Genomic DNA, 12,502 nt, shown 5'->3' on the forward strand with positions numbered 1-12,502 from the left:
CAGAGTTTCAGGTCTGATATCAAGGTCCTTGATCCTTTTTGAGCACAAGGGGATAGACATAGATCTAGTTTCAGTTTCTTGCAGACAGATAACCACTTTTCCCAGCAACATTTGTTGAAGAGGCTGTCTTTTCTCCATCATATGCTTTTGGCACCTTTGTCAAAAATAAGGTGGGCATAGCTGTGTGGATTCATAACCGGGCCTTCTATTCTGTTCCACTGGTCTTCATGTCTGTTTTTGTGCCAGTACCATGCTGTTTTTATTGCTACTGCTTTGTAATATAGTTTGAAGTCAGGTATTGTGACACCTCCAGCATTGCTCTTTTTGCTGAGTATTGCCTTGGCTATTCGCGGTCTCTTGTGTTTCCAAATGAACTTTAGGGTTGATTTTTCAATCTCTTTGATGAAAGTCATTGGGATTTTGATGGGAATTATGTTGAACATGTAGATTGCTTTTGGTAGTATAGCCATTTTTACTATGTTGATTCTACCAATCCATGAGCACAGATCTTTCCATCTTCTGTAGTCTTCCTCCATCTCTTTCTTCAGGAGTTTGTAGTTCCCCTTGTAGAGGTCATTCACATCTTTTGTTAAGTTTACTCCTAGGTATTTGATTTTTTTTGCGGCTATAGTAAATGGAATAGTTTCCATAAACTCTTTCTCAATTTGTTTGTTGTTGGCGTATAGAAAAGCTAATGATTTTTGTAAGTTGATTTTGTATCTTGCCACCTTGCTGCAGCTGTTTATGGTATCTAAGAGTTTTTGGGTAGTTTTTTGGGTCTTTAAGGTACAGGATCATATCATCTGCAAATAGGGATATTTTGACAGTTTCTTTACCTATTTGTATTCCTTTTATTTCTTCTTCTTGCCTAATTGCTCTGGCTAGGAATTTCAGGACTATGTTTGAATAAGAGTGGGGAGAGTGGGCACCCTTGTCTCCTTCCTGATTTTAGGAGAAATGGTTTCAGTTTTTTTCCATTAAGTATGATATTGGCTGTAGGTTTGTCTTAATATAGCCTTTATAATGTTGAGGTACATTCCTTCTATTCCTAGTTTTCTTACAGCTTTTATCATGAAGTAGTGTTGAATCTTATTAAAGGCTTTTTCTGCATCTATTGAGATGATCAAGTGGTTTTTGTCCTTGCTTCTATTAGTATGCTGTATTACATTTATAGATTTGCATATGTTGAACCACCCCTGCATCCCTGGGATAAAGCTGACTTGGTCGTGGTAAATGGTCTTTCTGAAATGTTGTTGGATTTGGCTTGCCATTATTTTATTAAGGATTTTTGCATCGATGTTCATTAAGGAGACTGGTCTATAGTTCCCCTTTTTGGAGGTGTCTTTGTCTGGTTTTGGGATGAGTGTAACACTAATGAGTTAGGCAGTGTTTCTTCCCTTTCTGTTTTGTGGGAAAGATTAAGGAGAGTTGGTATTAGTTCTCTAAAGGTATGATAGAATTCAGCAGAGAATCCATCAGGTCCTGGAATTTTCTTTTTTGGGAGACACTTTATTGCTGCTTCAATTTCATTTTGTGTTATAGATCTATCCAGGTGATTAATATCCTCTTGGTTCAATTTTGGATGGTCATAAGTATCTACAAATTGCTTCATTTCTTCAAGATGTTCAAATTTATTAGAATTTAGGTTCTCAGAGTAGTCTCTGATGATTTCCTGGATTTCTGTGGTGTTTTTTATTTCCCCTTTTGCATTTCTTTTTTCTTTTTTTAAAGTAACAGTAAAGTTTATTAGGAGAGAATAGTGAGGAGAAAAAGAGAGAGAAAAGCATTTCCTGTTCGCCACACAGGAAATGGGAGCAACACTCCCCTTTTGCATTTCTGATTTTACTGATTGGCATTTTTTCTCTCCTCATTTTAGTCAGGTTTGCCAGGGGTATGTCAATCTTGTTTATTTTTTCAAAGAACCAGCTTTTTGTTTTGTTGATTCTTTGTATTTTTTTTTGTTTCTATTTAATTAATTTTAGCCCTCATTTTTATTATTTCTCTCTTTCTGCTTGTTTTGGGATTTGCTCTTGTTTTTCTAGAATTTGAGATGTAGCATTAGGTTATTGATTTGAGATCTTTCTGTCCTTTTAATATATGCACTCATGGCTATAAACTTTCCTCTCAGGACTGCCTTTGCTGTGTCTTGTAGGTTCTGGTAGGTTGTGTTTTCATTTTCATTAACTTCCAGGAACCTTTTAATTTCCTCTTTTATTTCATCAATGACCCACTGATCATTGAGCAATGTGTTGTTCAGCTTCCAATTGTTTGCATGTTTTCTATTGTTGTTTTTGTTGTTGAGTTCTAGTTTTAATGCATTGTGATCAGATAGAATGCATGGGATTATTTCTATTTTCTTATATTTGCTGAGGGCTTGCTTTGTGCCCTAAGATATGATCAATTTTAGAGAAGGTTCCATGGGCTGCTGAGAAGAATGTATATTGTGCAGAAGTTGTATGAAATATTCTGTAGACATCAGCTAGGTCCATTTGATCTATGGTATGATTTAGTTCTAGAATTTCAAAATTTTTTGTTTAGATGACTTGTCTATTGGTGATAGGGGGTTATTAAAAGTCTCCCATTCCCACTGTGCTGGAGTCTATATATGCTTTTCAGTCCTTCAGAGTATGTCTGATGAAACTGGGTGCACTGACGTTGGGTGCATATAAGTTGATAATTGCTATTTCCTTTTGGTGTATTTCACCTTTCATTAGTATGAAGTGTCCTTCTTTATCTCATTTGATCAATGTATGTTTGAAGTCTACTTTGTCTGAGATAAGTATTGCTACTCCTACCTGTTTTCAGGGGCCACTAGCTTGGTAAATCTTCTTCCAGCCTTTCACCCTAAGCCAGTACTTGTTTCTGTCGATGAGATTGGTCTCCTGTAAGCAACAGATTGTTGGATCTTCCTTTTTAATCCAGTTTGCCAAATGTTGTCTTTTGATGGGGGAATTAAGTCCATTAACATTCAGTGTTATCATTGATAGTTATATGGTGATTCCTGTCATTTAGTTGTTTTTGTTGTTTAAGGGTTGGATTGTGTGCAGCTGCATTAATGTTACTCTCTACTTTCTTGCCTTTTCTTCTCCTGTGGTTTGGTACTGCCTGCCCTTTCAAGGTTTTGTTTGCTTTCATTTTCTGTGTGCAGAATTCCTTGAAGAATCTTTTGTAGTGGTGGCTTGGTGGTCACATATTGTTTTAGTTTCTGCTTATCATGGAAGACTTTTATTGCTCCATCTATTTTGAATGATAGTTTTGCTGGGTGGAGTATCCCAGGGTTGAAGTTGTTTACATTCAGTGCCCGGAATACCTCACTCCACACTCTTCTTGCTTTTAAGGTTTCCATTGAGAAATCTGCTGTGATTTTGATGGGTTTACCTTTGTATGATATTTGTTTTTTCTCTCTTACAGCCTTCAATATTCCTTCTCTATTCTCTGTGATTGTTGTTTAAATGGTAATATGTTGTTGGGTAGTTCTATTTTGGTCAAGTCTGTTTGGTGTCCTTGAGCCTTCTGTACCTGAATGGGTACAGCTTTCTCTAGATTTGGGAAATTTTTTGTTATTACTTTGTTGATTATATTATGAGTCCCTTTTGCTTGCACCTCTTCTCCCTCTTCAATGCCCATGATTCTCAGGTTTTGTCTTTTGATGGAGTTGGTGAGTTCCTGCATATTCCTTTCACAGGTCTTCAGTTGTTTGACTAATAGTTCTTCAGTTTTTCCTTTAATTTCCATTTTATCTTCAATTTCTGAGATTCTGTCTTCCTCTTGTTCTAGTCTGATGGAGTGTCCTTCCATTGTATTTTGTATTTCTGTTTCATTCTTTGTTCTGAGGTTTTCCATACCATGGATCACTTCCTCTTTATTGTCTATTTTTGCATTTAATTCATTTATCTCTCTATTTATAGTGTTTTCTGTTTCACTTTAGTGTTTGTTTACCACTCCTATGAGTTTGTTTATTTGTTTCTGTGTCTTCTTGTATTACTTATTTTTGCTGACTTGGAATTTCTTGAGTGCCTCTTGTACATTCTGGCTGACCGTCTAGTAACATCTCCATGAAATTCTCAGTGATTATTTACAGGATTTCTTCTTTGAGGTTGTTCTTGTGGGCATCGTTGGGTTCCCTGGTGTCTTTTATCTTTGTTTTGTTGGAGTCTGCAACTGGGTGTCCATTTTCTTCATTTCCCTCTAAATCTTGTATTAAATCATTTTGGGGGGAAGAATGGTTTCCATCCCTTTATTCATCTTCCCATTGCTCCACTGGTACTGTGTAACTATGTTCTTGATAGGCTATTGTTGGTTTCAGTCACCTGTTTTCTTTCCCTTGGTTTAATTTTGTTTTGTGGGTATATTGGGTTTCTAGCTTAGTGTATGTATGCTGTTTCTGTCCCTGGTCTGGGTGTAATTTAGTATTCATTAACTCACAATAGTAAAACTAACAAACAAAACAAGAACAAAAAACCAAAGAAATCAGTGGGGAGAGATGAACAAACAAACACAAAGAAACAAGAGGCAAAACAAACCAATACAGAAAAAAACACCAGGTTCAGGAACAAAAGAATTTCAGTCTTAGTAGTTCTGATGTTACTCATTCAACATCTAGTCCTGGTGTTGGTATTTAAGCAGAAGCTCTAAGTCTCGCCAGGTGGTTGGGGAGTCTCACCTGTTTTTCTTTTGTCTTTCAGAGGCAGCTGTTTAGTCAGCTCCTCCCTCAGTAAGGTGTGGCACTTTAAGTTTGTATGTTGTCCTCAGGTTTGGGAGATCAACTCTGCAGCCCACCAGCCATCCTGCTATAGAGTTGGGTTTCTGCTGTGCTGGTTTACTTGGGGCTTGTTTTGCCCACTTTCTCTGGGGCAAGGTCAGTGATCCATTAGCTGGCCCCCTGCTGTCAGTGTGTTGGGATGGTTTGCTGTTTGTTTTTCAATTTTGCAGCATCATTTGACTTTGGATGCTCACTGGCTCAGGAGATGAACTTTGTGGACTGCTATCTGGCCTATTTCAAGCAGCAGCTTATCACCTGAGTGCTGTCAGCCCTTCTACCTTTCCAGAATTTGTTTCCTGAAAGTTTCCTGGAGGGCAGCTCCTTGCCCTTCCCCCTTCTCTGGTGCACTTACAGCACCCTGCCCCCGCTGCTGTGTGTTAGTTTTCGGTTCCTTGTTTATTCAGTTTTTTGTTTTTCTTTTTTGTGGGGCATGGGGTCAGTCTGCTCAGGGGCCTATGCTGGTTTATCTCAGGGGTGGCTGGGGGAATACCATGTGATGCTAGGCACTCACCTGTTGGTCTGCCAAATGTCTCCCAAGCAGGTTTGGAGCTGGCATCTGGCAGTGGCCGTAACCCTCCTGTTTTCTGAGTGTAACGTGGTGTAGACAGGCTTTGTACAGACTAGGGGTTTGGGGTGTCGAAGTTTTGATTCTTCTTGGTGCTTTATTTCCACCAAGTGTGGCTCTGGCATCTCAGCAAGATTTTTGATTTACAAAGCTCATGCTGCCTGCTTCAGCACCCTAGTCACCATCTTGGATCTCTATTTTGTCTTTAAATTCCTGAAACAGTGTCTTATTTGAGATGTGCAGAATTTCAGCTGACATTCAAAATGTCTTCTCATTTGAACCTGTTATGTTCATTGACACAGTTCACATGGAAGTATAGCACAGCTTTATATAGGTTGTGACAGAAATAAGTTTATTATCTAGCAGGTTATTTATTTATTGATTTTTGGTATGTATAGGGAATCATCTTAGATCTCAGTGTTACTGAGATTGTAGTATATTGTTTACTCTAACCCAGGTACTATAAATACATTTAGGAACACTACTTGTAGCAATGATATTTATTGAGTGTGGAGCACATTTCCATTAAAAAATTTTACAATTTAAACTACTTGAAAAGTGCTGGGAAAATATTTCCCCTCCAACTAATTTATAACTTTTATTAGGGAATGGTAAGTTTACATTAGAATATGTTTTACAAAATATATCTAGTGAAAATAAATTCATTTACAGTTCTCAGTTGTAAGGAAAGGTAATCTAATTTACTTATTTTAGATATATCAGTGTTGGCATGGAAATCACAGGTAACTGTCATTTATTTAACTTTAAAGAATATTTGATTGCAATTTCTATAATGAAAGCAAATACATAGATTGGCAGATATGAGTGTTAAAAGATGAGGAATCAACTGTGAAGATTGTTATAGGCCTTTTACATTTTATATTAAAGAAAGTTTACAGACAGTAAAATTCACTCTTTGATTTATATGTCTCTAAATCTAGACAAATTTGTAGCTATGAAACCACTACCACAATTAAAATACACACTCTCTCTTTTTGCCCTTTTCTAGTACATTCTTCCTTCAACTCTTAACTCCTGGAAATTGCTCATCCATTTGCCTATTTGCTCTGCTTTACACAAAATGGCATTTGAATGGAATCATACAAGGTGTTGTCATGTGAGTCTGGCTTCTTTTATTTGGCAGAATGCATTTGAGATTTACCCAGGTTGAATCAGTCCATTTCATTTCATTCCACTGCATTGATATGTAGCTTGTATTTATCCATTCACCATCTGAAGAAACTTGGGCTGTTTTCAGTTTGGGGCAATTATGACTAGAGTTGCTATAATCATTCATGGAGAAGTTCCTGTGTGAACTTACGTTTTCATTTCTCTTGGGGTAAGTACCTAGGAGTGGAATTTCTGGATCATATAAGTTCATGTTTAACTATACAAGAAACTGCCAAACCATTTTCCAAAGAGACTATTGCAATTTATATTTCCATCAGTAATGTATGAGTTCCAGTTGCTTCACATTCTTTCCAACTCTTGCATTGTCAATTTTTTTGTTTTAATGTAGTCATTTCAAAAGATGAATAGTAATATTTTATTTTAATTTGAATTTCCTTAATAGCTAAGGATATTTGGGTATCTTTCATGTGCTTATTCTCTATCTACATTCTATCCATGGTGAAGTATCTGCTTAGATGTTTTGCTTGCTTTTTATTTGCAACATTTGTTTGCTGTTTGTAAGTTCTGAAAGGACTGTGTATATGAGAGGGGATTTGCAAATGCTTTTTCCCAGTGTGCATATCCCTAGTTTGAGATGAGAAAAAATGTTTTTAATTTTGTTGAAATTCATTTTTCTTTTATGGATCAGATCTTGAGTAATTGTGTTAGTCTGACATTATGTTGCTGAAATAGACAATTTAAAGGAGGAGGGATTCATTCTAGCTCATGGCTTTAGAGGCTTCAATCCATAGTCCTTGGCTCCCTTGATTCTGGCCCCGTGGTGAAACAGAAAATCAAGGCAGCAGAAACAAGTGGCAGAAGCTACTCAACTGATTATGGACAAGAAACAGAAGGGAAGGAACTGGGGGCCAGATACAACCTGCAACACATGCTGCTAGTGACCTACTTCTCCAACTAGACTCTACTCCTAAAATATTTACCACCTCCCCAAACCAAAATAATGCTTCCAACTGGGGACTAAGTGAACAGTGCATGAGCCTGCGGTGGACATTTCACATTTAAACCATAACAGTATAATAGCTCCACCCCACCTAAGCAAGGTCACAAAGATTTTCTATGTTTTTTTCCATATAGTTTTACACTGTATATTTAAGTTTTACATGGGCTGTGAAGTATAGGCCAAGTTCCAGTTTTTTCTTTCTTTTTTTTTTTTTTTTAAGCTGAAATGTTATTTATTTAACAGTAAGTCAGGTTATAGCACACTATCTCAAGGTCAGGCATAATTATTTAAAATAGTTGAGCAGAAGATCACGCAAATAATTATCCCATAGCTAGGCTTACTGAGAACTTAACCACATGTGAGTGAAGTGCATTGTATTATTTCATTTTATGTTTCATTTATTATTATTTATTTTTATTTGTTTTTTGGTGGGAGTAGGGTTAGAACTCAAGTGTTCGCACTTGCAAAGCAGGTGCTCTACTGCTTGACCCACTCCTCCAGTCCATTTGATTTGGTTTTTTTTTTTTTTTTTTCAGTTTCTTGGTACTTTTCTTTTTTTTTTTTCATTTTTCTTTTATTATTCATATGTGCATACAAGGCTTGGTTCATTCTCCCCCCTGCCCCCACCCCCTCCCTTACCACCCACTCCACCCCCTCCCGCTCCCCCCCTCAATACCCAGCAGAAACTATTTTGCCCTTATCTCTAATTTTGTTGTAGAGAGAGTATAAGCAATAATAGGAAGGAACAAGGGGTTTTGCTGGTTGAGATAAGGATAGCTATACAGGGCATTGACTCACATTGATTTCCTGTGCGTGGGTGTTACCTTCTAGGTTAATTCTTTTTGATCTAACCTTTTCTCTAGTTCCTGGTCCCCTTTTCCTATTGGCCTCAGTTGCTTTAAGGTATCTGCTTTAGTTTCTCTGCATTAAGGGCAACAAATGCTAGCTAGTTTTTTAGGTGTCTTACCTATCCTCACCCCTCCCTTGTGTGCTCTCGCTTTTATCATGTGCTCATAGTCCAATCCCCTTGTTGTGTTTGCCCTTGATCTAATGTCCACATATGAGGGAGAACATACGATTTCTGGTCTTTTGAGCCAGGCTAACCTCACTCAGAATGATGTTCTCCAATTCCATCCATTTACCAGCGAATGATAACATTTCGTTCTTCTTCATGGCTGCATAAAATTCCATTGTGTATAGATACCACATTTTCTTAATCCATTCGTCAGTGCTGGGACATCTTGGCTGTTTCCATAACTTGGCTATTGTGAATAGTGCCGCAATAAACATGGATGTGCAGGTGCCTCTGGAGTAACAGTCTTTTGGGTATATCCCCAAGAGTGGTATTGCTGGATCAAATGGTAGATCGATGTCCATCTTTTTAAGTAGCCTCCAAATTTTTTTCCAGAGTGGTTGTACTAGTCTACATTCCCACCAACAGTGTAAAAGGGTTCCTTTTTCCCCGCATCCTCGCCAACACCTGTTGTTGGTGGTGTTGCTGATGATGGCTATTCTAACAGGGGTGAGGTGGAATCTTAGTGTGGTTTTAATTTGCATTTCCTTTATTGCTAGAGATGGTGAGCATTTTTTCATGTGTTTTCTGGCCATTTGAATTTCTTCTTTTGAGAAAGTTCTGTTTAGTTCACATGCCCATTTCTTTATTGGTTCATTAGTTTTGGGAGAATTTAGTTTTTTAAGTTCCCTGTATATTCTGGTTATCAGTCCTTTGTCTGATGTATAATTGGCAAATATTTTCTCCCACTCTGTGGGTGTTCTCTTCAGTTTAGAGACCATTTCTTTTGATGAACAGAAGCTTTTTAGTTTTATGAGGTCCCATTTATCTATGCTATCTCTTAGTTGCTGTGCTGCTGGGGTTTCATTGAGAAAGTTTTTACCTATACCTACTAACTCCAGAGTATTTCCTACTCTTTCTTGTATCAACTTAAGAGTTTGGGGTCCAGATGTTCAAATTGTTCCAGCAATATTTGTCGAGAAGTCTGTCATTTCTTCCCTATGTTTTGCACTGTTGTGGGCAAAACAAAACAGAACAAAATCCTACAGTTCTGGATTCTATGCTGGTGTCTTTTATGCTTGACGAATGTCCTTTCGTATTTCTTTGATAACACATCTGCTGGTGAAGCAATCACTTCTCCTTTACTTGAGAATGCTTCCATTTTGCCTTAATTTCTGAAGAACATTTTTGCTGATTATGGAATTCTGGCCTGGACAATTCTACTTCTGGCCCCCACAATTATAAAAAGGCTATAGTCTTTTGAGCTGTTGTTGCCTTATCTGGTTTCAAAAATTTTTTTACTTTTGGTGTTAAGATTGATTATGATGTACCTAGGTATAGCTTTTATTGAGTTTATTTTGTTTGTGGTATCTGAATTGCTTGAATCTCTAAATTGACATCTTTTAAGTTTTATATTTCAACCATTTTTCTTGCTAAACAAATTTTTGTACCAATTTCTATTTCATCTTCTTGTGATAATGTCAATGATATGAATGTCAGACCTTCTGATATCATCTCACAAGTGTCTGAAGCTCTATACATTTTTTTTCAAGTCTGTTTTCTCTTTGTTCTTAAATTGTGAAATTTTGTTTGAGATCTATCATCAAGTTTACTTATGCTTTCCTCTGTCATTTTCATTCTACTATTGAGTTTACTCAGTTAATTTTTTATTTTGATACTGCAGTTTGCATTTTCTTTTGGCTCTTTTTAATATTTTCTGTTTCTCTGATGAGCTCTTCAGTCAGTTCATTCATTTAAAGAAAGAGCATTTACCTTTACTTCATGGAATGTGGTTATAATGGCTATACTGAAGCCTTTGTCTGATAGTTGCAAATCTGGGTCATATTGGGATTGGTATCTGTTAATCATCTTTCCTTGGGAGAGTAAGACTTTTCTGGTTCTTTGTTATATTGAGTAATTTTGGATTGTATCCTGGACATTAGAAGTGTGCTGTAAGACACTGGATAATATTTACTCCCTCTGGAGATGTTTTTTCACTTTTGTTTTAGTAGTCAATCCAACCTGGTAGGTTCAAACTACACATTCTGTCATGCTGAAGATGAACTGATATAAGATTCAGGTTAGGCAGTAGATATGTAAAGCAGTAAAAATACATTCTCAAGCCCCATCTTTCCAAGTTTCTTCCTATTTAAGTAGTGCTATGTATCTCATTATTTCAATTGCTATTTTTGTTTTAATACTGTAGTGAGTAACTAATTTCATTATTGGAATAAGCATGATCTTTAGAGTCACATAGATCTAGCTCCAAATCTGTCTTTACTACTTGGCTATTTAACACTGAGCAAGACATCCACCTTCTATCACTCTCACTTTTTTTGTTGTTGTTAATTCTCCTTGGGACTTTATTGTTTCCTGATCAAAGTGGAGCAGGTAAAATGTGATCATAGATTAGTTATTTGATTGTTTGAGCATTTGGTAGTTCCATGAATATTTCTGGATTTTCTACAGATGTTTAAATGACCAGGCCTGTAATGCTTGAGAAGCACTATGAGTGCCTGCTCTATGCATGATTCTGCATTAAGTATCCCAGATAACATAAAGTTTAAATTGTTAAACAATTAAAATACATTAACACCCCCCCTCACTTTTTCAGGTAAAACTAATACAGTTGAAAAGAATCCAATGCACAGGGTAGGGGAAATGGAAGTATTTCCAAAAGAGTTAAGAAAATACAAAATATGATACAATAATATAAACACGGAAATCATCTTTGCACATAATGTATGGGACCTTGGGAAAGAATAGTGATTGTTAGGCAGACCTCCTGCATGTTGTGCAGATTTAAATACATCTTCAAATCTTTGCATCTGACTGTCACATTTCTTATTTGCCAAATGGAGAAAATAATATCTAACTTTCAGAGTTGTCAGTATAAAAATCAGGCATTAGATGTGAAGTTTCAGAATAGTTATTGCCAAAACATGGCTGCGTTCAATGAACGTGAGTTTTTACCATCTTATTAGGAAAAATCTTAGTATTAATGTTTATATGAAAAGACACAATAAAAATTAAGATAACATACACATCAAGGTCTATTAACTGAAGGGCCTATTAAAATCTGTTGATTTTAATTTAGGTTGTTATGGCCTATGTAATTGAAGCAATAGGAAATGATTTATAAAGCTAAAACAAATAAACACTCTGAGCATTGTATAACACCATTGAATCTTGAAATATGCACCTAACAGACTTCTCAAATTATAGCTTTTCCTCAAGGCAGAAATAAAGATCACATGCTGAAACACATTAGACCCAGTAGCACTACTGAGTCAAAATACTTATATTTGTATTAATAATATAAAAGAAAAATTATGAATGAAATGAATTTAAGTATTTTGAGAAGTAGTTATTTTTTAAAAAGTCAGATCTTATACCCAACATCCATATTACTATAAGGTAGTGGTCTAAAATACTTGCCTAAACAAATTCTGTATTATGTTACATATTATTATAAATTAGAAATAACTTTCATTAGACCTACTTTAAAATGTTTAGATTTTCTTTTAAACCATTCAAATGAAGATTAGAACCATTTGTTTGTATTTTAAATTTGTGGTCATAGTTTCACTTTCAACTATTATAATTAACCCATGAGTTACTGTTTTCTTCTAATTGTTTGTAACTCACCTTTGAGAAACTGCTCCCCAAGCACCATGCTTATTTGTGAGAATATTGAGAATCTTCTGTTTCAGCTGATTTGCTGTCACGTGATCTCGGTGTTTAGCAGCACTAATAAGATGGTCACACATCTTTTCTTCCTCTCTTCTATCAGCTGCATACTGGGCACACTGTGACTGGGAAGATATATAAACAATGTGGAATGATCAAGTTTTTTTTTGTTTTTGTTTTTGTTTTTACTATATATAATAAAAAAATGATACCTATCCTTAAGTTAAAGCACAAAACCATTTGATTTTAAAAACTCAGATATTGTAACCTGGTACTATGTTATGAAGAATACCTTTTAAATTGGTAAAAATGTACTCTCCTGAAAGTATATATAAAATATTT

At 36.0% G+C, this 12,502-nt stretch overlaps 1 protein-coding gene across 5 annotated transcripts in view; it reads right to left on the reverse strand.

Moving 5' to 3' along the window:
* Nbea (neurobeachin) overlaps nt 1-12,502 on the reverse strand; it is a 643,202-nt gene that overhangs the window by 286,958 nt on the left and 343,742 nt on the right. For all 5 annotated transcript variants that reach the window (XM_074043550.1, XM_074043551.1, XM_074043549.1 and 2 more), the window contains one exon: nt 12,119-12,285. In XM_074043550.1, the coding sequence (XP_073899651.1) occupies nt 12,119-12,285 (167 nt within the window). The remainder of the gene's footprint in view (nt 1-12,118; nt 12,286-12,502) is intronic.

This window comes from Castor canadensis, chromosome 10, assembly GCF_047511655.1.
Source record: "Castor canadensis chromosome 10, mCasCan1.hap1v2, whole genome shotgun sequence".
NCBI classification, from domain to species: Eukaryota; Metazoa; Chordata; class Mammalia; order Rodentia; family Castoridae; genus Castor; species Castor canadensis.